We start from the raw sequence: 23,719 nt of genomic DNA, 5'->3' as shown, positions 1-23,719 counted from the left end.
GGGTACAAACATTGCTGCTGGAAAGGCCATGGGAGTGGTGGTAGCAACTGGAGTTAACACTGAAATTGGCAAGATCCGGGATGAAATGGTTGCAACAGAACAGGAGAGAACACCCCTACAGCAGAAACTAGACGAGTTTGGGGAGCAGCTGTCCAAAGTCATCTCCCTCATTTGCATTGCAGTCTGGATCATAAACATTGGTCACTTCAATGACCCAGTTCACGGGGGCTCCTGGATCAGAGGTGCTATCTACTACTTTAAGATTGCAGTGGCCCTGGCTGTTGCTGCCATCCCTGAAGGTCTCCCTGCTGTGATCACCACCTGCCTGGCTCTTGGAACTCGCAGAATGGCAAAGAAAAATGCCATTGTTCGAAGCCTCCCTTCTGTAGAAACCCTTGGTTGCACTTCTGTTATCTGCTCAGACAAGACAGGCACACTTACAACAAACCAGATGTCAGTCTGCAGGGTAAAGAATTTATATATCAAATCCTGTTATTTTATTTGTTCTTTGGTTTTTCAAGGTAGGGTCTCACACTAGTCCAGGCTGACCTAGAATTCACTATGTACTCTCAGGGTGGCCTCAAACATGGTGATCCTCCTACCTCTGCCTCCAGAGTGTTGGGATTAAAGGTGTGTGCCACCACGCCTGGTTTAAATCATGTGTTACTTTTTTTTTAATATCGTGGTTGAGGTCAAAACCAGGGCCTTGAGCTTGCAGAGCCTGGTGACCTGGATTCGATTGCCCAGTACCCACAGTAAGCCAGATACACCAAGTGGCTCATGCATTTAGAGTTACTGGTTTTTTGATTTTTCAAAGTAGAGTCTTACTCTAGCCCAGGCTGACCTGGAATTCACTATGTAGTCTCAGGGTGGCCTCAAACTCATGGTGATCCTCCTACCTCTTCCATGATTATAAACAATATCCCATGGTAATGCTCTCCCTCCCCCCCCCTTGAAAAAAAATTTAACTTTTTTTTAAGGCAAGTCAGACTGGCCTTTTTTTAGGGAGTGAATTGGTACACTAGGGCCTCCAGCTGCTGCAGTCAAACTCCAGGCGTGTCATTTTGTGCATCTGGCTTATGCCCCGCCCATTTTTTAATTTTTAATTTTTGTTTTATTTTAGAGAGAAAGAAGAGGTACAGAATTGGCACTCAAGGCCCTAGCTATTGCAGTCTTCTGATGCTTGTGCCACCTGGTGGGCATGTGCGACCTTGCACTTGCTTCACCTTTGTGCACCTGGCTTATGTGGGATCTGCAGAGTAGAACATGGGTCCTTAGGCTTCACAGGCAAGCACCTTAACTGCTAAGCCATCTCTCCAGTCCTTTATTTGTTTGTAATCAGGAAGGGAGGACTTTCTACTACTGCAAGTGAACTCCAGATGTATGTTACTTCATGCATGTGGCTTAACATGGGTCCTGGAAAATAAAATGTAAGGGGCTGCAGAGATGGCTTGGCAGTTAAGGCACTTGCCTGCGAAGCCTAAGGACCCAGGTTTGTGCACCAGAACTCATGTAAGCCAGGTGCACAAGGTGATGCATGTGCACAAGGTTGCACATGCCCACAAGATGGCACACATGTCTGGAGTTTGACTGCACTGGCTAGAGGTGCAGGTGTGCCAATTTTCTCCTTCACAAAAAGCAACAAAAGAAAACGAATGCTATATTATACCTGGCTGTGGTGGTCCACACCTTTAATCCCAGCACCTCGGAGATAGAGGTAGGAGGATCACTGTTAAATTCAAGTCTGTCCTGGGACCACAGAGTGAGTGAGTTCTAGGTCAGCCTGGACTACAATGAGACCCTACTATGGGGCGGGGGAGGGGGATGGGATTAAAAAAGCTGTACTGTGTTTTACAAACATATCTTTCAGAGCACTAAGAGTTGCTTGAAATTTAGCAGATATTTTTCACTCTGTAGTCTCAGGGTAGCCTTGAATTTATGGCAATCCTCCTAATGCTACCTCCCCAGTGCTGTGTTAAAGGTGTGTCAGCATGCCTGGCTGCAGATACTTTTAAAGTTTCAATTGAAAATCAAAACTCAGAATTAAGTCAACCTTGACACAGAATACAAAGTTACAAGATTCTAGTTCACACAGTCTGTCAGATGAAAAAGAATCATGACTAAGATCATACAGCAGGAACCTGTTCTTCTCAGACAGCATTGGTGGCTTATATCTGTAATTCAAGCATTCAAGGCCGATGCAGGGGGATTGCCAGAAGTCTCTAGGCCAGTGAGAAACTGTCTCAAAAGCAATAAAAATGGGACTGGGGTGCTGAAGTTTATCAAAAATGCTCTTTCCAAAGTTGTCTGAAATTTTATAGAATAATAAACAAAAAAATTAAGTCATGTTCAAGGCCTCACAATTACTACATGAAAGAGGGATACCAGTGTCAAGTTTCATTACTAATTTTCTCTATAAAAATATACACCTGGGCATGGTAGTCCATTTCTATATGCACAGCACTTACTTGGAAAGCAGAGGTAGGAGGATCACTATAAGTCAGATTGGGCTGGAGACCCTGTCTTGAATTTAAAAAAAAGCAGGGTATGGTGGCACACACTTTTAATCCTAGCACTTGGGAGGCAGAGGCAGGAGGCTCGCCTTGAATTTGAGGTTACCCTGATACTACAGAGTGAATTCCAGGTCAGCCTGAGCTACAGTGAGACCTTACCTCAAAAAACAAAACAAACAAAAGGAGGGGTAGGCCTTGGAAAGATGGCATAGTGGTTAAGGTGTTTGCCTTCAAAGCGAAAAGACGGAGGTTCAATTCCCTGGGACCCGTGTTAGCCAGCTGCACAAGGGGGCACATGTGAATGGAGTTTGTTTGCAGTGGCTAGAGGCCCTGACAGGCCCATTCATTATCTCTCTCTCCAGTATTTCATCTCTCCAGCCCCAATATAGCTTTTATTTTCTTTAAGAAGTTTTTTTTTTTTTAATTTTTTAAAAATTATTTATTCGAGAGCGACAGAGAGAAAAAGGCAGAGAGAGAGAATGGGCATGCCAGGGCCTCCAGCCACTGCAAACAAACTCCAGATGCATGTGCCCCCTTGCACATCTGGCTAACGTGGGTCCTGGGGAATCGAGCCTCGAACCGGGGTCCTTTGGCTTCACAGGCAAACGCTTAACCACTAAGTCATCTCTCCAGCCCCCAATATAGCTTTTAATTAGTCATCTCAAGCAAGTGCCTTTAACTGGTTAGCTATCTCCAGCCCCAATTAACTCACTTTTCATGAAGATTTTTTCCCATGAAAAAATGTAGTTGTGCTGGAGGGATGGCTTAGCTGTTAAGGCATTTGCTTGCAAAGCCAAAGGACCCTGGTTCCCCAGGACCCACGTTAACCAGATGCAAAAAAGATGCACATGTCTGGAGTTCATTTGCAGTGGCTGGAGGTCCTGGTGCCCCTATTCTCTCTCCCCCTTTCTCTGTCAAATAAATAAAAATATTTTTAAAATGTAGTTGACTTGAGGTCTTTTGCTTGTTTTTTTGGAAACTTTGACAATCTTAATATAAAAGCAGTCAATAAGGAACAATACTTGTGATATTGAGCCTCAAGGAGGATTTCTTTTGTATTTTGAGGTAGGGTCTTCTCACTCTGGCCCAGGCTGACCTATAATTCATTATGTGGCCTCAAACTCACAGTAATCCTCTTACCTGTGCCTCCCGAGTGCTGGGATTAAAGGCATGTACCACCACGCCCGGCTTCTCAATGAGTTTTATTTTAAGTTCTCTTAAATGAGACAGGTTCTCATCTTATGCTGGCAAGGATCGTGGATTTTTCTAGCAGCATGTTAGTGCCTTTTAAATACTATTCTGTTCTCCCTTTACAGATGTTCATTCTGGACAAAGTTGAAGGTGATACTTGTTCCCTTAATGAGTTTACCATATCAGGGTCAACATATGCACCTGTTGGAGAAGTGTGAGTAACCTTCCATCACATACAGGGCCTGTTGTGGCATTGTGCTATTTATATAGACTTGCAGAGGGTGGATCTAGAAAGCTAAGATGGAGTTGGGATTGTGTGCTCAGTGATGGAGTGCTTGCCTAGGGTGCTTGAAGCCTTGTAAAAAATCCCTAGTACTACTGAATAAATATATTATGAGATGTACTGACATGTGACCAGGGATTCAGGAGTTAAAACCATCCTCAGCTACATAGCTTGTTCAGCCTTAAGTGAACCTGTCTAAAAAACACCTTCCAAAACTGAATAGATAAAATAATAACGATAGGCTGGTTGTGGTGGCACATACCTTTAATCTCAGCACTCAGTAAGTGCTTTTTACTTGTTTGGATTTTTTTTCAAGGTAACATCTCACCTGTAGTCCAGTCTGACTTGAACTCACTCTGTAGTCCCAGGCTGGCCTCAAATCAGGGAAATAGTTCAACCTCTGCCTCCTGAGTGCTGAGATTAAAGATGTGTGCCACCATGCTTTGCTTTTTATTTGAGAAAAATACTTTGAAGTAGAAGAGTATCACTCTAGCCCAAGCTAAGCTGGAAGTCAGACACACAAAGGTGAGGCCAGCGCAGGGTGCACATGCTCACTGGGGGGTACATGTGTCTGGAGTTCAGTTGCAGGGGCTCAAGCCCTAGTGTGCCAATTCTTTCTCTGTCTCTAAAACATGAACGCAATGATCTCAAAAAAACTCTTCCATTTGGCAACACCCTCCCCCCCCTTTTTTTTTTTTTTTGTTGTTTTTCCAGGTAGGGATCTCACTCTAGGGTGGCCTAGAATTCATGGCAATCCTCCTACCTCTGTCTCCCAAGTTCTGGGATTAAAGGCGTGCACTACCATGCTAAATTTGCATTCAGAAATCTTTTTGCAGGCCGGGGAGGCGGCTCTGCATTTAAACTTCAGTTGCGTTGGGCCCCCTGTGCACATGTGCGACCTTGCATCACTTGTGCGTCTGGCTTACGTGGGACCTGGAAAATCAAACATGAATGCTTAGGCTTCGTAGGCAAGCACCCCAACCACTAAACCATCTCTCCAGCCCACTTAAGGCACAATTCCTCCTTACCCCATGTAAAGGTACATGAACAAAGTGACACATGAATCTGGAGTTGGGGCTCTCAACCAACCCCCACCCCTGGTAAATTAATAAATTAAAATATTGAGATGGGTGTGGTGGTACATGCCTTTAATCCTAGCACTCGAGAGGCAGAGGGAGGAGGATCGCCTGACTCTGACTACATAGTGAATTCCAGGTCAGCCTGAGCTAGAGTAAGACCCTACCTTGGAAGGAAAAAAAATGCATGCATTATTAGGATAGGGGAATAAAAATCAAAGCCAAGCCTGCCTATTGCCCCAGCACTTGGGAAGTGGGGGCAGAAGAATTGCTGCATAGCATATTCAAGATTCCCCCAAAAAATGGGGCATAGGAGTTTATGTCTGTAATCCCAGCACTCAGTAGGCAGAGATAGGAGAATCTCCCATGAGTTCAATGACAGCCTGTTCTACATAATGGGTTCCAGGCCAGGTAGAACTACATAGCAAGAACTTGTCTAAAGAAAGAAGGAAGGAAGGGAGGAATAAACAAAAAATTGAGACAAATGCACTGTTACAAAAGTGTTCTCTGTTTTGATAGGCATAAAGATGATAAGCCGGTGAAATGTCATCAGTATGATGGTCTTGTAGAATTAGCAACAATCTGTGCCCTTTGTAATGACTCTGCTTTGGATTACAATGAGGTAAGACTAGAAACGAGAAAGAACCCTAGCATTCCTGTGTCAATGCTGGGGTGGATGGAATGCAATCATCTTTATCCTTTGAATGGGAGCAGGATTCTTGATTTTAACCCTTTTCATTCAGGAACCTGTCTTCTGGGCCACCATGACCTGGCCAAAGAAAGCTTAGTGTCTATTGTACATCCCAAGACTGTAGTTTCTTGACTGCACTTATCATGCATGTGTTGTTCTTACTGCTCATAGCAACACTACAAAGCTCAAGTTAGAAAATGTCTCCTGAGAACGTAGGGTATTGATTTAGCTTTTTAAGATTGTCACATATCTTTGAAGGCAGTCTAAAGCTAAAGGATTGTTTAGATGATAAATAATTGGTAAAATCCTGTGCTTAAAAAAAGAAAGAACGAAAAAAGTCGGGCAAGAGGATCACCCTGAGTTCGAGGCCAACCTGAGAATATAGAGTGAATTCTAGGTCAGCCTGGGCTAGAGCGAGACCCTAACTCAAAAAAAAACAAAAAAAAAAAAAAAAAACCTTTGCTTATTATCTGTAAGGCAAAGCTGTCCCTGTGAGAATAATAACCTGGAATAACATATTTGGGTGAAACAGAGGGCGTGTTGTCCTTTTATGGAAGAAATTACTAAAGATTACTTTTTGCCCCTTCCTACTTTATTTATCTACAGGCAAAGGGTGTGTATGAAAAAGTTGGAGAAGCTACAGAGACTGCTCTCACTTGCCTAGTGGAGAAGATGAATGTATTTGATACTGAACTGAAAGGACTTTCTAAAATAGAACGTGCTAATGCCTGCAACTCGGTCAGTTTTTGAGCTTGGTGTATTGTTCATGTGTTCCATTCTGTCAGCCATACTATATATACTTTGTACTCTTGGACAACAAATTAAACCCTACCTTTTTAAACTTGCAAAATATTGCAAGTATGTTTTTACTTTACAGGTTTCCTTTGGCTTTAATTTTTTACTCCCCCCCCCCCTTTTTTTTTTACTTCTTTTGTTCGTTTGTCTTTCTGAGGTGGGGTCTGACAATAGCTCAGCCTGACCGGGAACTCACTGTGTCATCCCAGGCTGCTCTCAAACTCAGCACACTGAACTACCTCTGCCTCCTGTACACTGAGATTAAAGGTGTACACCACCACGATTGGCACCTTCACTTCTTGAAAGAGCTGTTGTAATATATTATCATGCTTCACTCCTGTTTTCTCACATCCACTTATATGAAGCTATTGTTTCCAACATTCCAACAAGATTTGTGTTAAATTCAATCATCATTTATGTATGTACCTACTTAGGAAGTAGTAAAGATTGTAGAAGAAGCCTACAATTAGCCCGCTGTGGTGGCGCACACCTTTAATCCCAACACTTGGGAGGCAGAGGTAGGAGGATCGCCGTGAGTTCGAAGTCACCCTGAGACTCCTTAGTGAATTACAGGTCAGCCTGAGTCACCCCACCCTACCCCCACCCCCCAAAAAAGCCTACAATTAAAGATGCTAATTTTAACATCTTATTCAGCCTAATGAATATTAGATGTAGAAACTAAGTAATGATTCAAAATACTGCAGCAGGGCTGGAAGGATGGCTGAGCTGGTAAGGCACTTGCCTGCAAAGCATAAGGACCCAGGTTAGATTCTCTAGGTCCCACGTAAGCCAGATGGACATGATGGCACATGCATCTGGAATTTGTTTGCAGTGGCTAGAGGCCCTGGCATGCCCATTCTCATTCTCTCTCTCCCTCTCCTTCACTCCCTCCCTCCTTCCATTCTTCCCTCTCTGTCTCTAGTAGACAAAATAACATCTTTTTTTAAAAAAAAAAAAAAAAGAACCAAAATACTCTAGCAGTAAATATCTACCACCAAATCTGTATTTGTTATGCTGCGTCTCACATTTTCAAGCACACACAAATACAGACCATTCACCAGAATAGGTGGTATTGTTGGTCCACAAAACTGGACTCCATAAATGATGAAGTGAAATCTTAGTCTGTATTGCTGGCCATAGTAAAATTAGGGTAGTAAGTCTTTGACATAGTTGGAAGTTAGTGTTTAAAATAGTTCATGGCTGGGCTGGAGAGATGGCTCAGCCTTTAAAGGTGCTTGCAAAGCCAGCTAGCCTGGGTTCAACTCCGCAGTATTCATGTAAAGCCAGACCCAAAAGTGATACATGTATCAGAAGTGTTTGTCGCAGCTAGAGGCCATGGAGTACCCATATACATGCACATGTGCAAATAAAGACAAATTTTTAGTGTGGCAAGATGGCTTAGGAGTTAAACTGCTTGCTTGCAAAGCCTAAGGACTCATGTTCAACTCTCCATCCCACATAAGCCAGACACACAAGTTGACATGATAGTACACACACGGTGGTGCACGCCTTTAATCCCAGCATTTGGGAGGCAGAAGTAGGAGTTCAAGGCCACCTTGAGACTATATAGTGAATTCCAGGTCAGCCTGGGTTAGTGAGTCCCTACTTCAAAAAAAGAGTGCCTGCATCTAGAGGTTGATTGCAGTAGCTAGGGGCCCTGGCACGCCAGTTAATCTCAATCAATCAATATATCTCCCTCCCTCTCTCTTGAGTTAGGGTCGTGCTCTAGTCAAGGCTGACCTGGAATTCAGTATGTAGTCTCAGGCTGGCCTCAGACTCACAGCAGTCCTCCTCCTTCTGTCTCCATAAGTACTGAAGAACCAAACCCAGACTGTTGTTTAAATTTAATTCCAAGCAGATAAGAGATAAGAGCGACAGAGAGTGTTGTGTGGGGGCCTTCAGCTGCTGCAAATGAACTCCAGATGTATATACCCTTTCGTGCATCTGGCTTTAAGTGGGCAATGGGAAATTGAACCTGGGTCACTAGGCTTTGTAGGCAAATGCCTTAACCATTTAGCCATCTCTTCACCCCCAAATAAAGCATTTAAAATAATTTGCCAGGCATGGTGGTGCATGCCTTTAATCCCAGCACTTGGGAGGCCATGAGTTCAAGGCCACTCTGAGACTACATTGAATTCTAGGTCAGTCTGCGCTAGAGTAAAACTCTACCTGGAAAGAAAAATAAATTCAAACTGGGGAGATGCTCAGTGGTTAAAGGCATTTGCTTGCAAAACCTGCCAGCTATAGTTTGATTCCTCAATACCCTAAAGCCAGATGTTCAAAGTAGCACGTATGTCTGTCTCTTCCTCCCTGTCTTTTACTCTCACTCTTTTATTATCTATTATGTACTTTATTTGTAGTTTTTGAAGTAGGGTTTCACTGTACCCCAGGTTGTCCTAGAAGTCACTATGTAGTCTCAAAGTGGCCTCAAACTCATGGCGATCCTCCTACCTCTGCCTCACAAGTGCTGGGATTAAAGGCGTGCACCACCACACCTGGCAGGGCTTAAAAATAGTCAGTAACGGGCCTGGAAAGATGCCTTAGCAGTTAAAGACATTTGCCTGTGAAGCCTAAAGACCTAGGTTTGATTTCCCCAGTACCCATGTAAAGCTAGATGCACAAAGTGTCAAATGCATCTGGAGTTTATTTGCAGCAGCTGGAGACCCTGGCATGCCCGTTCTCTTGTCTGTCTGTCTGTCTGTCTCTCTTGTCATCATCCCTCCCTTCTCTCTGCTTGCAAGTTTTTTTGTTTTGTTTTGTTTTGTTTTAAACTTGCCAGCAGTCTCCTAGCAGTGCCTAGGGAAGTTTTGAACATCTGTTCTATGTGGCTTCTATGAAATGAATAGTTCCATACCTATTCTCTCATAGCCAGTATGCACACTGACCACTGTGCTAGGTGGTGTGCTTAGGATCTCAGAGGCAACATGGCAGGTTTATAATTACTTAATTCTAGACATGAAACTTAGAAGTGCTGTCTTAACTACTAGCCAACACAACACAGGTGGATCTGTTTCATTTTTCTCTGAAAAATCCCAAAGGCAAATTCCTTGCCTGGCTGACATCCTGGGGGAGTAAAAACTTGGAATGGGGTAAGAATCAACTGTTTTGTCCATGTGGCTGTGACTGCCACTTTTTTTGGAAATAAGATTTTACTATATGGAACCTATAGCTTTGAATTCATGATCCTCTGATCACATCCTCCCAGTTGGGATTACAGGTGGGTATCATCATACCCAGTAGGCTACCACTCTCTGCCATCCTGAGAACTGGAAGAAATGCCTGTTTTTCCCTCCATACCAGAACCTTTTCCCTCCTTAAATCCATTCCTTATTGAGCCCTTGTTAATAAAAGTGCATAGCTGAAACTACTCACATACATGGGATTCAAATACACAATTTATTCTCCTTTTGCCACCTGAGGCATCTGGGTGGCTGGGAAGATGAGTATAGAACACACAGCTCAGTCTAACCCACTCAGCACACTCTCCTAGATAGGCTGTTGAGGTTTATACAATTAAATGTGCCTGGGTACAGGAAGGGAGAGTCCATCACACTAACAAGACTAGCAGTGGAAAACCTTAAGATAAAGAAAGGCATGTAGCAAACTTTTATCTCATTCCAAACTAATAGAAGGACATGTATGAAAGTCAACAGGGTATTTACCCCAAAGCTTATGTTAGTATCATATTAGTTTGTTCAGTGAGGCAAAAAACATCAAAACTGTAAAGAAGAATTCTAACTGGTATGTTAGGGCAAGTCTGTTTTCATCTTAGCATGTCAGCTGTTTCTCTTGCTGCCCCATTGAAACATTGCTTCACTTTGCTCCCAGACTTATTCACCCTCCTTGACCTGTTCTGTGGTCTTTGATCTTTCCATGGCCTACCAGGATGTAGATAGACCTCATTCCAAGGCCATTTTACTTTTATATATTCAAATCTGTTCCTCAAAGTATAGAACAGGTTTCATGATGATAAAACTTTGTTTTTGAGGTAGGGTCTCACTCTATTCCAGGCTGACCTGGAATTCACTATGTAGTCTCAGGGTGGCCTTGAACTCACAACCCATCCCCCTGCAGACTCTGCTTCCTGAGTGCTGGGATTAAAGGTGTGCGTCACCACTCATAGCTAAAACTTGTTACTTTGATTATTTCTGTATCCCTAACATCTGTCATAAAATGCGTATTTAGTATCATTGAACAAAGAGGAAAAGATTGAGAAATGGTAATCTAGCAGTATTACATCTTTGATCTTCTTACAGGTTATCAAACAACTGATGAAAAAGGAATTTACTCTGGAGTTTTCACGTGATAGAAAATCAATGTCAGTCTACTGCACACCAAACAAACCAAGCCGGACATCCATGAGCAAGATGTTTGTGAAGGCAAGTACAGCAGGTTGTAATTAAGATGGTATTACTAGTCCTGGAGAGATGGCTTAGCAGTTAAGTTGCTTGCCTGTAGAGCATAACGACCTGGGTTTAATTGCCCAGTACCCATGTAAAGCCAAATGCACAAAGTGCTGCATGTGTCTGGAATTTATTTGCAGTGGCTGGGGCCCCTGGCACAACCATTCTTTCTCTGTGTGTCTGTTTCTGCTTGCAAATAAAACAAAATACTTTTAAAGAAAGATGTTATTGCCAAGTAAGGCAGCTGACACATTTACTGATCCAAATCTAATATTCCTAGGGTGCTCCAGAAGGTGTCATTGACAGATGTACCCATGTTCGAGTTGGGAGTACAAAGGTTCCCATGACCCCTGGTGTCAAACAGAAGATCATGTCTGTTATTAGGGAATGGGGCAGTGGCAATGACACGCTGCGGTGCCTGGCTCTGGCTACTCACGACAACCCACTAAGGAGAGAAGAGATGCAACTGGAGGATTCTGCAAACTTTATCAAATATGAGGTAGCTGGAGAGTCTCCCCACCCACACCCTGTGTCCTGATAGTGCTGTTTCCAGAAGTCAGGTGATCTTTGCCAGGGACAGGAGTAGTTGGATAGTTAGTCGTTCATTGCCACATATATCATCCTGATAATTTAGTGTGTTGCTTTCAGAGTAGGCTAATCAATATGAACTTAAGTAAGCTTGTGATAAACATTGTAAATGAAAGTTTTTAAGTACATATTTTTTAATGTTGACTAAATGTTGAGGGTGAGATTACACAAGTTAAGGATTTGTTTCCACTTCTCTCCCTATGCTGTAATTCTTTTCTGTCAAGATTATAACCTAAAATTTTGGACAGTAAATAGCTTTGGTGCTGTGAGCCACTGATGCTGCCATTCTCAGTATGCTTTTTTTTCCCATTAGAGGTTGTGCTTTCAGAATATTGTTATAAGACATAAAAAATTGGGGGGCTAGGTAAATAGCAGTTAAGGTGTTTGCCTGCAAAGCCTAAGGACCCCCCCCCCCATTCAATTCCCCAGGCCCCACGTAAGCCAGATGCACAGGGGCCGCATGTGTCTGGAGTTCGTTTGCAATGGCTAGAGGCCCTGATGTGCCCATTCTCTTTCTCTGCCTCTTCCTTTCTCTCTCTCTAATAGATAAAGAAATAAAATATTGGGCTAGGGAAATGGCTTAGTGGTTAAGGCACTTGCTGGAAAAGCTGAAGGGACCCAGGTTCGAATCTCCAATACCCCTGAAAGTCAGATGCACAAGGTGGTACATGTATCTGGAGTTTGTTTGCAGTGGCTAAAGGCCTTGGTGTGCCCATTCTATCTGCTTCTCTTCTCAAGTAAATAAATTACATAAATATTTTAAAGTGATATTTAAAATAAAAGTAATTTGGAGTGAATCCTAGCACTCATTCAGGAGGCAGAGATAGGAGGAGCTCCATGAGTTCGGAGCCAGCCTGGGACTACAGAGTGAGTTCCAGGTCAGCCTGTTTTCGAGTCAGACCCTGCCTTGGGGAAGAAAAAAAGAAAAAAAAAAAAATGGTATCAGGCAGGGTGTACTGATATTTTGTTTGTTTGTTTGTTTGATTGATTGATTTTGTCCTTAAGATATTAATAGGCTGGTGATATGGTCTAGCAGGTAAGGATAGGTGCTTAACACAAACAAAGCCCTAGGTTCAATCCTTAACTATACTTTAAAGGAAGGAAAAAGCCAGGATTGATGGCATATGTCTATAATCCTAGCACTTGGGCAGCTGGGGCAGGAAGATTGCTGCAGATTTTGAGGTCAGCCTGGGCTACATAGTCATAGATAACCTGTCTGAAATCAGGGCAGGTAGAAAAAGTGACAAAGTTTTGTTACTACTGTAAAAGTGGCAATTAATCTGGTGGTAGGTGGTGGTTGAAGTTCTTTTTAACCTCAAAATGACTCTCTTACTTTAGACCAATCTGACTTTCGTTGGCTGTGTGGGCATGCTGGATCCCCCCAGGATTGAGGTGGCCTCCTCTGTGAAGCTATGTCGACAAGCAGGCATCCGTGTCATCATGATCACAGGGGACAACAAGGGCACTGCTGTGGCCATCTGTCGTCGCATTGGCATTTTTGCACCTGATGAGGATGTGACATCAAAGGCTTTTACAGGTCGGGAGTTTGATGAACTCAGCCCCTCAGCCCAAAGAGATGCCTGCATGAACGCCCGCTGTTTTGCTCGAGTTGAACCTTCTCACAAGTCTAAGATTGTTGAGTTTCTTCAGTCCTTTGATGAGATCACAGCTATGGTAAGTGGCTTTATAGGTTTCATATAATGGCTAACACATCAGATCCAGACAAGTGTGGTAGTTCAGACCTATAATCCCAGCACTTGGGAGGTTGAAGCAAAAGGATCACCACAAGTTCTAAGCTATGTAGCCAGACCCTATTTCAAAAAGCAGTCCCCCCCAAAAAAAAAACAGGGGGGATGGAAGGATCATACTTTAGAATTTATTTTGTCATGATTTCTGGGCTATTTATTTAGAATTCTTCTAATTAATAATTGGCATATTATAATTCAAAAATTGTTTCAGAATGGAGAGGACTTTGAAACCAGTCTCAGAGGAACTGTCTTAGGTCATCTTTGTTTTGGTAGGCATGTATGTAAGCAAGCTTGCATCAAGATGCATTCCATCAGTGTTGGACAATGCCACTATAGTTTTGTTGTTGTTTAATATTTTATTTATTTGAATGACAGAATGGGTGTGCCAGGGTCTCTAGGCACTGCAAACAAACTCCAGATGCACTACCTTGTACATTTGGTTTATGTGGGTTCTGGGTAATCGAACCAGGGTCCTTTGGCTTTGCAAGCAAGTGCCTTAACTGATAAGCCATCTCTGCAGCCCAATCCAAGTAAAGTTGCTGTTTAAAAACCATCTCTCTTTTTATTGTTTGGTGGTGCTGGAGATCAGACCCAGGGCTTGACACTTTTGGCAGAGCTGTGTGAATACCATATGATACTACTAAGGGACATCTTCTGCCCAATATTTGTTCCCAGTATCATTCTCCCATATCTGTATGAAACTTGTTTAAAATTAATGACTTTGAGATTGGGGAAATGGCTCAATGGTTGAAGATGTTGGCTTGCAAAGCCTGATAGCCTAGATTCAATTCCCCAGTACACATGTAAAGTCAGATGCACAAAGTGGTGTCCACAGTCATTCTCTCTCCCCTAGCAAATAAATAAATGAAATTTTAAGGCTAGGCATGGTGGCAATGTCTTTAATCCCAGCACTTGTGAGGCAAAAGGAAGAGGAAGATCACTGAGTCTTAAGGCTACCCTGCGACTACATAGTGAAATCCAGGTCAGCCTGGGCTACAGTGAGATCCTACCTTGAGAAACCAAAAAGAAAATGATTTTGGGCTGAGGAGATGTCTCAGTGGTTGGTTAAAGACAGTATTCACTTGCAAAGCGTCCTGGCCTGGGTTCGGTTCTCTAGTATCCACATAAGGCCATATGCATAAAGTAGACCATGCATTTGGAGTTCATTTTCAGACAGGAGGCCCATGATGTGCGTGCACATTCATAATTCTCCCCCTCCTCCACAAATAAGTAAATAAAAATATTTTTTAAAGAAGAATTCATGATTTTGAGCTGCATAACAGCACATGTAATGAAGTACTCAGAAGTTGGAGACTAAAGGATTAGTCATCCTTAGCTACTTAGCGGGCTCTAGGCCAGCTTTGGGTTATAGGAGACCATGGCTGGCGAGATGGTTTAATGGGTAAGCTAAGTGCTTGCCACACAAGTGCAAAGACTTGAGTTCAGATCACTTGCACCCACATAAGTTATTATTCCCACCTGTAATCTCAGTTCTTAGTTGGTGCAGATGGAATTTCTGGGGAAAGCTGGCTAGTAGGCTAGCTAAATTAGTGAGCTTTTGAGTGAGAGACCCTGCCTCAGTAAATAAGGTAGAAAGTAATCAAAGAAGACACTGGACATCGACTTCAGGCATGGGCACACTCATTCATACATACACAGCAACATACACCTGCAAAAAGTAAATTAGCCAGGCATGGTGGTACACGCCTTTAATCCCAGCCAGCACTCGGAAGGCAGTGGTAGGAGGATTGCTGTGAGTTCAAGGCCACCCTGAAACTCCATAGTGAATTCTAGGTCAGCCTGGGCTAGAACGAGACCCTACCTCAAAAAAACCAAAAAATAAAAGTAAATTAATAGTAGCCAGGCATGATGAATTACACCTACAAATAAAAAAGTAATAACACAGGCTAATGCAGGAGTATTGCTGTGAGTTAAGGCTAGCAAGGGCTCTACAAAGTGAGACCTCCTTGTCTCAGAAAAGCATAGAAGGTGATTTTTAATCTGTAGGCAATTTTTAGTACTTTCTTATTTTTGTTTTTGGAGGTAGGGTCTCACTCTAGCCCAGGCTGACCTGGAATTCGCTCTGTTGTCTCAGGGTGGCCTTGAACTCTCGGCGATCCTCCTACCTCTGCCTCCTGAGTGCTGGGATTAAAGGCGTGTGCCACCATGCCCAGCTAGTACTTTTTAATATGTGATAATGACTTAAGCATTTTTGCAGTCTTTCCTTTTTCTACTTATATTCTTTGTTGCTACATATTCAGGGGCACATGGGCTTTGTTTTGGGTGTTGGTGTAAAATACAAACAAAAAGTCAGGCATGATGGCACATGTATGTCCCAGCATACCACCTGTTGCAGGCTGAGATAGTAGGATTGAAGTCTCTATGGTAACTGTTGGCAATTTACATTTCCCTGCAAAATATTTGGTACCAACTTATAAAAGAGAAATTCTGTCACCCTTAACCCAGAGACCTACCACTCTGCCCAGTTTCCTTCTACACCTAGTTAGTGTGCCTCTGCCTAGGGCTGTACCACAGTGCAGATGTCGGAACTAGTTGTGGCTTTCTTTCAGACTGGTGATGGTGTGAATGATGCTCCGGCTTTGAAGAAAGCAGAAATTGGCATTGCCATGGGTTCTGGTACTGCAGTGGCTAAAACCGCCTCTGAGATGGTCCTGGCAGATGACAACTTCTCCACTATTGTGGCTGCTGTTGAGGAGGGGCGAGCTATCTACAATAACATGAAGCAGTTCATCCGCTACCTCATCTCATCTAATGTGGGAGAGGTTGTCTGGTGGGTTTCTGCCTGGGTGCCTTTATCCATGCCTGTGGGAAGTGGCGATAAGACTCTCCCAGCTTGCTCTTCTTACTCTGCTTAAGTGGGCCAATGGGAGACACTGGGATCCTCTGCTCCAGTGTGCAAAATGTGTGTTTGACCAGATAAAGTCACAAAAACTTTGGCCCTCTGAAAGTTTTGGATATACCAAGTAATCCTTACTGTTGTCTGTGGATTGGATGGAGGAGAGGGGTAGGCCAATGATGGTATTTAAATTATTCTTTAAAATCACTGAGTCTTTCTCTTCTTTCTTGGGGGAAAACAGTATTTTCCTGACAGCAGCCCTTGGGTTTCCTGAGGCTTTAATTCCTGTCCAGCTACTGTGGGTCAATCTGGTGACTGATGGTCTGCCTGCCACTGCACTGGGGTTCAACCCTCCTGACCTGGATATCATGAACAAGCCACCCCGGAACCCGAAGGAACCACTCATTAGTGGATGGCTCTTTTTCCGTTACCTGGCTATTGGCTGTGAGTTTGGTTGTTTTAGTCTCTTCAGTCTGTTTAACATCCTACCCTTCCTTGGTCCTTGAGCAGTTTGACTTAAAGTTTCTCGTGTTAGTTTCTGCACAGAGATAAAAGGATGATGACAGGCTGGGGTCCTCCCTTCTAAATGAGATTTGAATAGGTAATCACCACCAATATATAATACGGAGTACCATTTCCACTAGAAAGAAGAGAGTATTGTACTCATCAACAATGGCTGCTATCATCCAAGCTAGGTCTAGTTCTCTTCCCTGTCTCATAGGGTAGGGAAGTGAGTCCCAGAGAGGTTAAAAACACTGCTCTGGGCAGCTGTAGAAAGGTGTCTTGTTTCAGAAATGCACACATGCTACTTTAAATTCCTCCAAGGATGACAGCTTCTTATGGACAAGTGCCCTTCAAAGATTTTAGCAGATGGACAGAGTCTGCTTGGCTTTTACAAAACTAATTATATTTGTCCTTATTTCTTCTGAGAAAGTGTATTTGAGTCTGGAGTGGAGGGATCATTGCCACATGGCTGGAGTTGGTTTAGTCTCTCAGTCTGAACTCTTTCCTCTGCCATCTCTTAATTGCTTTCTTTTTTTCTTTCCATTTAATGGAAGAAAAAAGGTAGTGTATCCAACCAGGTTATATCAATTTATCTAAAACTTATGCTGTGGCCTAGACCCCAACACTGTGTGTGTACCTTACTCATGGAGTATGTATGCCTGCAGCCTTTAAATTTGCACCTGCTGTTTAGCTAAGAGACAGGATTGGCAGGGACATCTAGCTTTATGTGTGTGAGCCTTCTCCCTAGTTCTTTTTTTATAACAGAAGCACCCTATCCTAGAGCCCTGCGGTCTGCTGCTCTGGCTGTTGGGCTCAAGCAGTTAACACTAGGAACAGTGCAAGCTGAAATGTGTTGTTCCCCATATCCCATGTGGGATTGTCCTGGGGGGGACCACCTACCATCAGCATTGCTGACCAGAGCCCCTTGTATATCAGCAGTATCATTTTTGTTCCCAGGTTACGTTGGCGCTGCTACCGTGGGTGCTGCTGCATGGTGGTTCATCGCTGCCGATGGAGGTCCAAGAGTGTCCTTCTACCAATTGGTATTTGTCTACCTTTCTGTACAGTAGACACAAAATGTGTGAACCTGTGGGATTTGGATCATCTTAAGGTTCAAATAATCAAGCAGCTGCATGTGAGATGATCCTTAGGGCCTGGGTTAGCTGCATCCTGGGAGCTGGCCTAGGGGTAGAGCTGGTGCCTGGATTTACTTGGCTGATGAGGAATGTGATTGGACTTGTGTTGCAGAGTCATTTCCTTCAGTGTAAAGACGACAACCCGGACTTTGAAGGAGTGGATTGTGCAATTTTCGAGTCCCCATACCCCATGACAATGGCGCTTTCTGTTCTAGTAACCATAGAGATGTGTAACGCTCTCAACAGGTTAGTGAGTCTTACTGCAGGCCTGAGGCTTGAGCACCAGGGCCTCAGGGATCATGAGGGCCATGGTTGATGGGGGGGTCACAGGAAAGCTTTTCCTTCCCACAGAAAAAAGAACAAGCAGCACCAGTTTTGAGAACTGTTGTCAACCCCACCCCCACCCCCACCCCCGGAAGCAGTGGGAGTCTTTAGCCACGAGTTCCTTGAAAAGAAACAATGGTAGGCAAAAATAGGACCATCAGTACCCATGTATCCCAATACCCACAGGGATGGAGCTCTTGCTCATTAGCTTTGAGACAAGTGTTATCATCCAATTAAGCCACTGACAAAAATAGAAATTTCTAAGTAGCCTCAATGTCCACGGCAATTGAGAGCAGCATTGAGCCTGCCAAAATGGGATCTGCTGTGCTGAAGCCTAGATAGAAAACAGTTTGCCCTACATCTGACCATTTTTTCTTCCTTAACTTGGCCAGTCCCTAGAATTAGGTCAGTGGATGGTGCCTTACTGAAGAGTAGTCTAGCCTGCCTGTCTTTGCCTCTAGTGGTTTACCTCCCTTACCTTTGCCTGCAGCCTGTCTGAAAACCAGTCCTTGATGAGGATGCCCCCGTGGGAGAATATCTGGCTCGTGGGCTCCATTTGCCTGTCCATGTCTCTCCATTTTCTGATCCTCTACGTGGAACCCTTGCCAGTGAGTCATCAAGAGGCCTGGGGTGGGGGCTGGTGCCCACCCCTCTGGCAGGTGTAAAAACTTGATGGGGTCTTGTTTGTCTCAGCTTATCTTCCAGATCACACCGCTGAATCTCACCCAGTGGCTGATGGTGCTGAAAATGTCCTTGCCTGTGATTCTCATGGATGAGACGCTCAAGTTTGTGGCCCGCAACTATCTGGAACCTGGTAAAGAGTGTGTGCAGCCTGCCACCAAATCCTGCTCGTTGTCGGCATGCACCGATGGCATTTCCTGGCCGTTTGTGCTACTCATAATGCCCCTGGTGGTCTGGGTCTACAGCACAGACACTAACTTTAGCGATATGTTCTGGTCTTGACTGACAGCGCTACATACAGAAGATGGTTAACTTAATCAATTAACTTTTTATTGTTTAAAGCAACTGTCTATTTCTGCTGAATTTTCACATGAACATACTGGCTGGTGAAGGAGGTTTCATACTCTAGATTTTGTTTTGCTTTTTCTGACTCCAGTGGGACAAGATTTTCCTTTTTTATACACATAATTAAAGTGTCCATGACATGTACAGAGAACTAACACTATTTTATGCAGATATTTTTTTGTAGATGAAAAAGCATGTACAGTGTTCTGTTTAATACTCATCCTTGTACAAAATAGTTGAGCCAGCAGACATTGTCAGCAAATTAATTGGCAGCAGACTTTAGGAAATGAATGTGTGTGGTTTAAAAAAAAAAAACTAAGTAGCATGTATTGTGTCTTTTGCATGATTATCTGGATTTAATTTGATATCACCGTCTAATTTTTATTCATAAGCCAATTTTTCTGCACTGAGCAGAGTCCTGCTACCTCAGTCAGTATTTTTTGGTTTGCCACTTCCTGCACCTTCAGCCTTTCTTCACCCCCAGCCCACTCTGGCCCGCTCGGCTGCTTCTGTAGGTTTGATGGTTCTGTTTACATCCGCCTTCACAAGAGGTATGCCTGTTCTCGCTTGTGCAGAAAACATTGTTCCGGATTCAAATGACTGGGTTTCTGTCCCTTCACTTAGTTTTTAAAGTTATTTATTTAAATGTCTAATGTATTTTATTGTAACAGACATTGTTTTGCCAACATTGCCTATTTTCAGTGGCACTTCACACTCTAGAATTTAAAAAGAAAAATAAAACATTTTAAATGGACAGAGAAAAATAATAACTGTCTTGTTCTTAAGTGGCTTACCCTGAACTATCCAAATCAGTCCAACTTTCTCTTAACGTTCTTAGCTAGAACCTTAGTTTCCTGTTCCTGAGGGGAGAAGGGGTCCTGTTCTGCTGCATAGGTAGTCATGGAGATTTTGTTTTTTACATGTAGGTCTGAATTGTCATCTGTGATATACATTTATGCAAGTTTCTGCTGGCCTGATGTTTGTAGCCTCATATAAGGAATGTAAGGGCAAGCGAGTGTGCGTGTGTGTGTGTGTGTGTGTGTGTGTGTGTGTGTGTGTGTTTTGTAAAATCTGTAAATAGCACATGACCAAATGAACATACTGTATAGAAATATTTTTATTTGAATGTGGCACTAACCACCACCATGACTCGTGAACGTTTGCGCATGTTCAAGATCAGTCTTAACGGCAGTGTGAGTCATTAACAGTCCTAACTGTGGTGTTTTCCTCCAATGCCTTCCAACATCCATCAACTAATGTGAGTATCTTTCTCCCTAGAGTTGGGATGCTTTTAGCCTTTGTAAAGATAATGCCACTGGATGAGATGGCCTCTGTGGCTAATGTGCTGCCTGGCTCCTTTGCACAGTGAAGGGGGTGGCTGTGCCCATCCGGCCACCTACCCCCCTAGGAAACATGGAGTGTCAGGTGCCAGGTGGAAACACCTGTAGACTGCACACTGGACTTGTGGGAAGGACCAGTGCCAGACAGGGGTGGTGAGGGGGAAGACTTGGGGTTTGCTTGACCCACGGGCTAAGGAGCTTTGCTACCTCTGGTACCCAAAAACATGCCACAGGCTTGGGATCTTGACCAGCCACAGGAAGTCATCTCACCCCAGGAAAGATGTAAACTCAGGCATCCAAAGATTTGCCCTAAGTAGGCCACTTTTTTCTATTTTCTGGGTCATGTCCTTTGTGGCTGGAACTCCATCTCAGGATGTGTTAAAGCAGTTTCTAGGGCATGGCTCTGCTTGGTCCCCAAGCCTAACCATCAGCTAGTATGAGTGAGTTAAACTCAAAGGTACGTGTCAACAGACCAGAATAGGGGTCAGCGTGCTAGATGATGCCATAGAGTAGAGTAGAAGGAACTGGCCAATTAGCCTTTATTAATCAATGGTCATTTCAGATAAGGGGGTGGTCCTGGGCCAGCTGCAGCCTTACAGATTGTCAACCTCATGGCCTTTCAGGCCATATAGGCTTATTTTGGCCTCCAGTTTTGTCAGCCCCAACAGCTAGAGTGGGCCAGGTAAGCCAGCTGAAAAGATGTCGGCACCTCTTCCCCTTCAGTTGAGTCCGCCCACGATGACCACCAGCATGGCCTCAAGCACATCCCAGCCACAGGCCTCTATAACACTTGCCAGCACCCTTGTAGGGACAGCAATAAGTAGAGAGGCGGTGCCATGAAGGCATCCTAATCTGAAACTCGGCCTTGAGTTTTTCTTGAATGGAAAACCTGCCCTGGGTCCAACCTGACATCCTACTAAGTGAGCTACTAAGGCCGAGGCAACTGACCAGCCCCTCCTAGCAGCTGCTACCATGTCTTCAAACTAGACCTCAGCCCACTAATTGTGGGCAAACCTCAGGAAAGTCCAAGATCACAGCATTGGCTCAGTGCTGAGCAGCAGCATGCCAAGAGGCACAGTTGCCCTTGGCCTCTAAGTGCAGTTTGCCTTGTGGTCAGAGCTGGGCCTATATAGTCCAGGACTGGCCACCATGAAGGATGGGGAGGGAGCAGGAAGGCCTTGCGCCAGTGCCATACTGCTCACTCCTGCAACACCTGCCTCACCCTCTGCATGGCTCACTGAGACCCTCCCTTCCCTGATTGCTGTCACTGTCCTCACACCTGAAACATTCACAGTTCTGCCTTAGAGAACTTTCTTGTGGGCCAGGCAGTTGGCACAAGGGCAGTTACCAAGCCTTAGGAACAGTCTTGAGCAAGCTCGTGATTCCTTTCCACCTGTCACTGTTGGTCTGGGTTGTAGAAAGTTCTTCTAACATTTCCTCCCTGAGTTTATGAATCTGACTTCCTCTCTCTTTCCTTTTCAGCAATACTGGAGTAACCGCTTCCTAAACCATTTTGCAGAAATGTAAGGGTGTTCGGTTGCGTGCATGTGCGTTTTTAGCAACACATCTACCAACCCTCTGCATGACTGGTCTTTGGGAAAAAGAAAAATAGTAAAAGTTCCCATCATTGTGTGTAATGTGGAGGAAATGTGTACTACCAATGGGTTTTTTTTTTTAAGTTTTTAAATCAAAGTAATAATTATAAATGTACAAGTTACCTTAATGAATCACAAAGCCTCCCCAGAGAAGTTTGGTTTCCTTACTGCAAGAGTGAGGTTCTGAAACCTTATCCAAGAATCTAGAAGCCATCAGCCAAGTGTCCACATTTCTCTGTGAAATTGTCATAGCCTCTATGGATGTATGATTGTAATGCATGCCTTCAGTTGTACGAAGCCAGATTGCTCTACAGTGACATTGAAACATGCTACTTTTTAATTGGCCCTGTACAGTTTGCTTATTTATAAATCATTAAAAACACTACAAGTGTTGAACAGTTAAAATGTAGGCCTCAAGTTCATAACTTCAATTGTTTTCTTGAGTGTGCAGACAGCTATTTCACACTTTGTTAAATGTAACTTATTTAATGAAATCAGAAGTAGTAGACAGATGTTGGTGCAATACAAACATTGTGATACATTTACCTTAATAAAATGCTCAGCGTCAATTTATCACAGCGCATGTTTGGCTGTAGACTGTAAATAGAGATCAGTTTGTTCCTTTCTGTGCTGGTAACAAGCATTGCACAGACATGGTTTCAGGTAAATAAATCTATTCTACAGTAAATTCTCAGTGTGGTGTTGGCTGGATCAAAGGGGTGAGGGCTGATGAGCACTGGCTGTGGGAGAGCAGAGCTCACTCCTGTGAGACACACTCACCAGTAGGTCTTAAGGAAACAAGCCTCCCTGGTCACTAAGTAAACTAACACTAGGACCTTGTGATGCAACAGTAGCATGTCTAGCTACAGGGATGCTGATGCTGCATACACAGCAGCCTGAAAAGACCTGGCCACCAGCAGCGGAGATGCAGAGGGGGAAATACTGCTGCTTCCTTATTGACTGGGTTTAAGAGCCAGTCCTGGAATTGAGACATAATGGTTACCTACCTGGTGCTTGTTTGCCTGGAATGGGGCTTTGCTCTGCTTTCTGGAGGTGAATTCCAGGTCAGCCTGAGCTAGAGAGACCCTACGGGGGGGGGGGGGGGGGGGGTTTTGTGAGGCAACAGGAGTGGAGAAAAGAAGTTTGTCCAGGAACTCCCAGGCCAGTGGCCCTGTGAGTGTAGTGGTACATAAGACTGCCTGCCTCAAACGTGCTCCCCTCTGACCTCCATGTATGCTGCACTCAAATACATACAAAATAGCATATTGTGTCCATCAGTTGACCGTGGTTAGGTTTGGTAACACGGATGATGGGGAGGGGGGTTATTCCTCCTTGGAAACAAACAGATGCTGACCATGTGACCCAGCAGGTCTACTCCAGGTTCACATGGTGGTGGGGAAGGCACTCACAGAAAACGAAGTATTTGAACAGTCAAGTCAGAATGAGTCAGCTCAGACACGGCTGCCAGATGCAGTGGGCCCATCACGCAGCAGGATGTGATGTTTACAAGTAGCTGTTTTTGTTTTTCGAGGGTCTCACTCTGCCTCCACGTATACCACCACGCCCAGCTACCTTCCACCTTTTCCTTCATTTTTGCTCTCGTTCAAGCCCAGGCTGACCTGGAATTCACTATGTAGTCCCAGGCTGGC

The 23,719-nt window shown here is 44.0% G+C and overlaps 1 protein-coding gene across 1 annotated transcript in view; it reads left to right on the top strand.

Annotated features, from left to right (window-relative positions):
• The window catches only part of Atp2a2 (ATPase sarcoplasmic/endoplasmic reticulum Ca2+ transporting 2), a 60,371-nt gene extending 37,613 nt beyond the window's left edge, over positions 1-22,758 (top strand). The window contains exons 8-21 of the mRNA XM_045133149.1: positions 2-466; positions 3,830-3,918; positions 5,583-5,685; positions 6,361-6,492; positions 10,806-10,928; positions 11,233-11,451; positions 12,879-13,214; positions 15,859-16,079; positions 16,387-16,589; positions 17,607-17,692; positions 17,898-18,031; positions 18,600-18,717; positions 18,803-20,393; positions 21,958-22,758. Of these exons, the coding sequence (XP_044989084.1) occupies positions 2-466; positions 3,830-3,918; positions 5,583-5,685; positions 6,361-6,492; positions 10,806-10,928; positions 11,233-11,451; positions 12,879-13,214; positions 15,859-16,079; positions 16,387-16,589; positions 17,607-17,692; positions 17,898-18,031; positions 18,600-18,717; positions 18,803-19,072 (2,499 nt within the window). The 3' untranslated portion in view covers positions 19,073-20,393; positions 21,958-22,758. The remainder of the gene's footprint in view (position 1; positions 467-3,829; positions 3,919-5,582; positions 5,686-6,360; positions 6,493-10,805; positions 10,929-11,232; positions 11,452-12,878; positions 13,215-15,858; positions 16,080-16,386; positions 16,590-17,606; positions 17,693-17,897; positions 18,032-18,599; positions 18,718-18,802; positions 20,394-21,957) is intronic.
• Positions 22,759-23,719: the final 961 nt, after the last annotated feature.

The sequence above is a fragment of the Jaculus jaculus genome, chromosome 13 (genome assembly GCF_020740685.1).
Source record: "Jaculus jaculus isolate mJacJac1 chromosome 13, mJacJac1.mat.Y.cur, whole genome shotgun sequence".
Classification (NCBI taxonomy): Eukaryota; Metazoa; Chordata; class Mammalia; order Rodentia; family Dipodidae; genus Jaculus; species Jaculus jaculus.
This window is presented reverse-complemented; position numbering and strand designations above follow the sequence as displayed.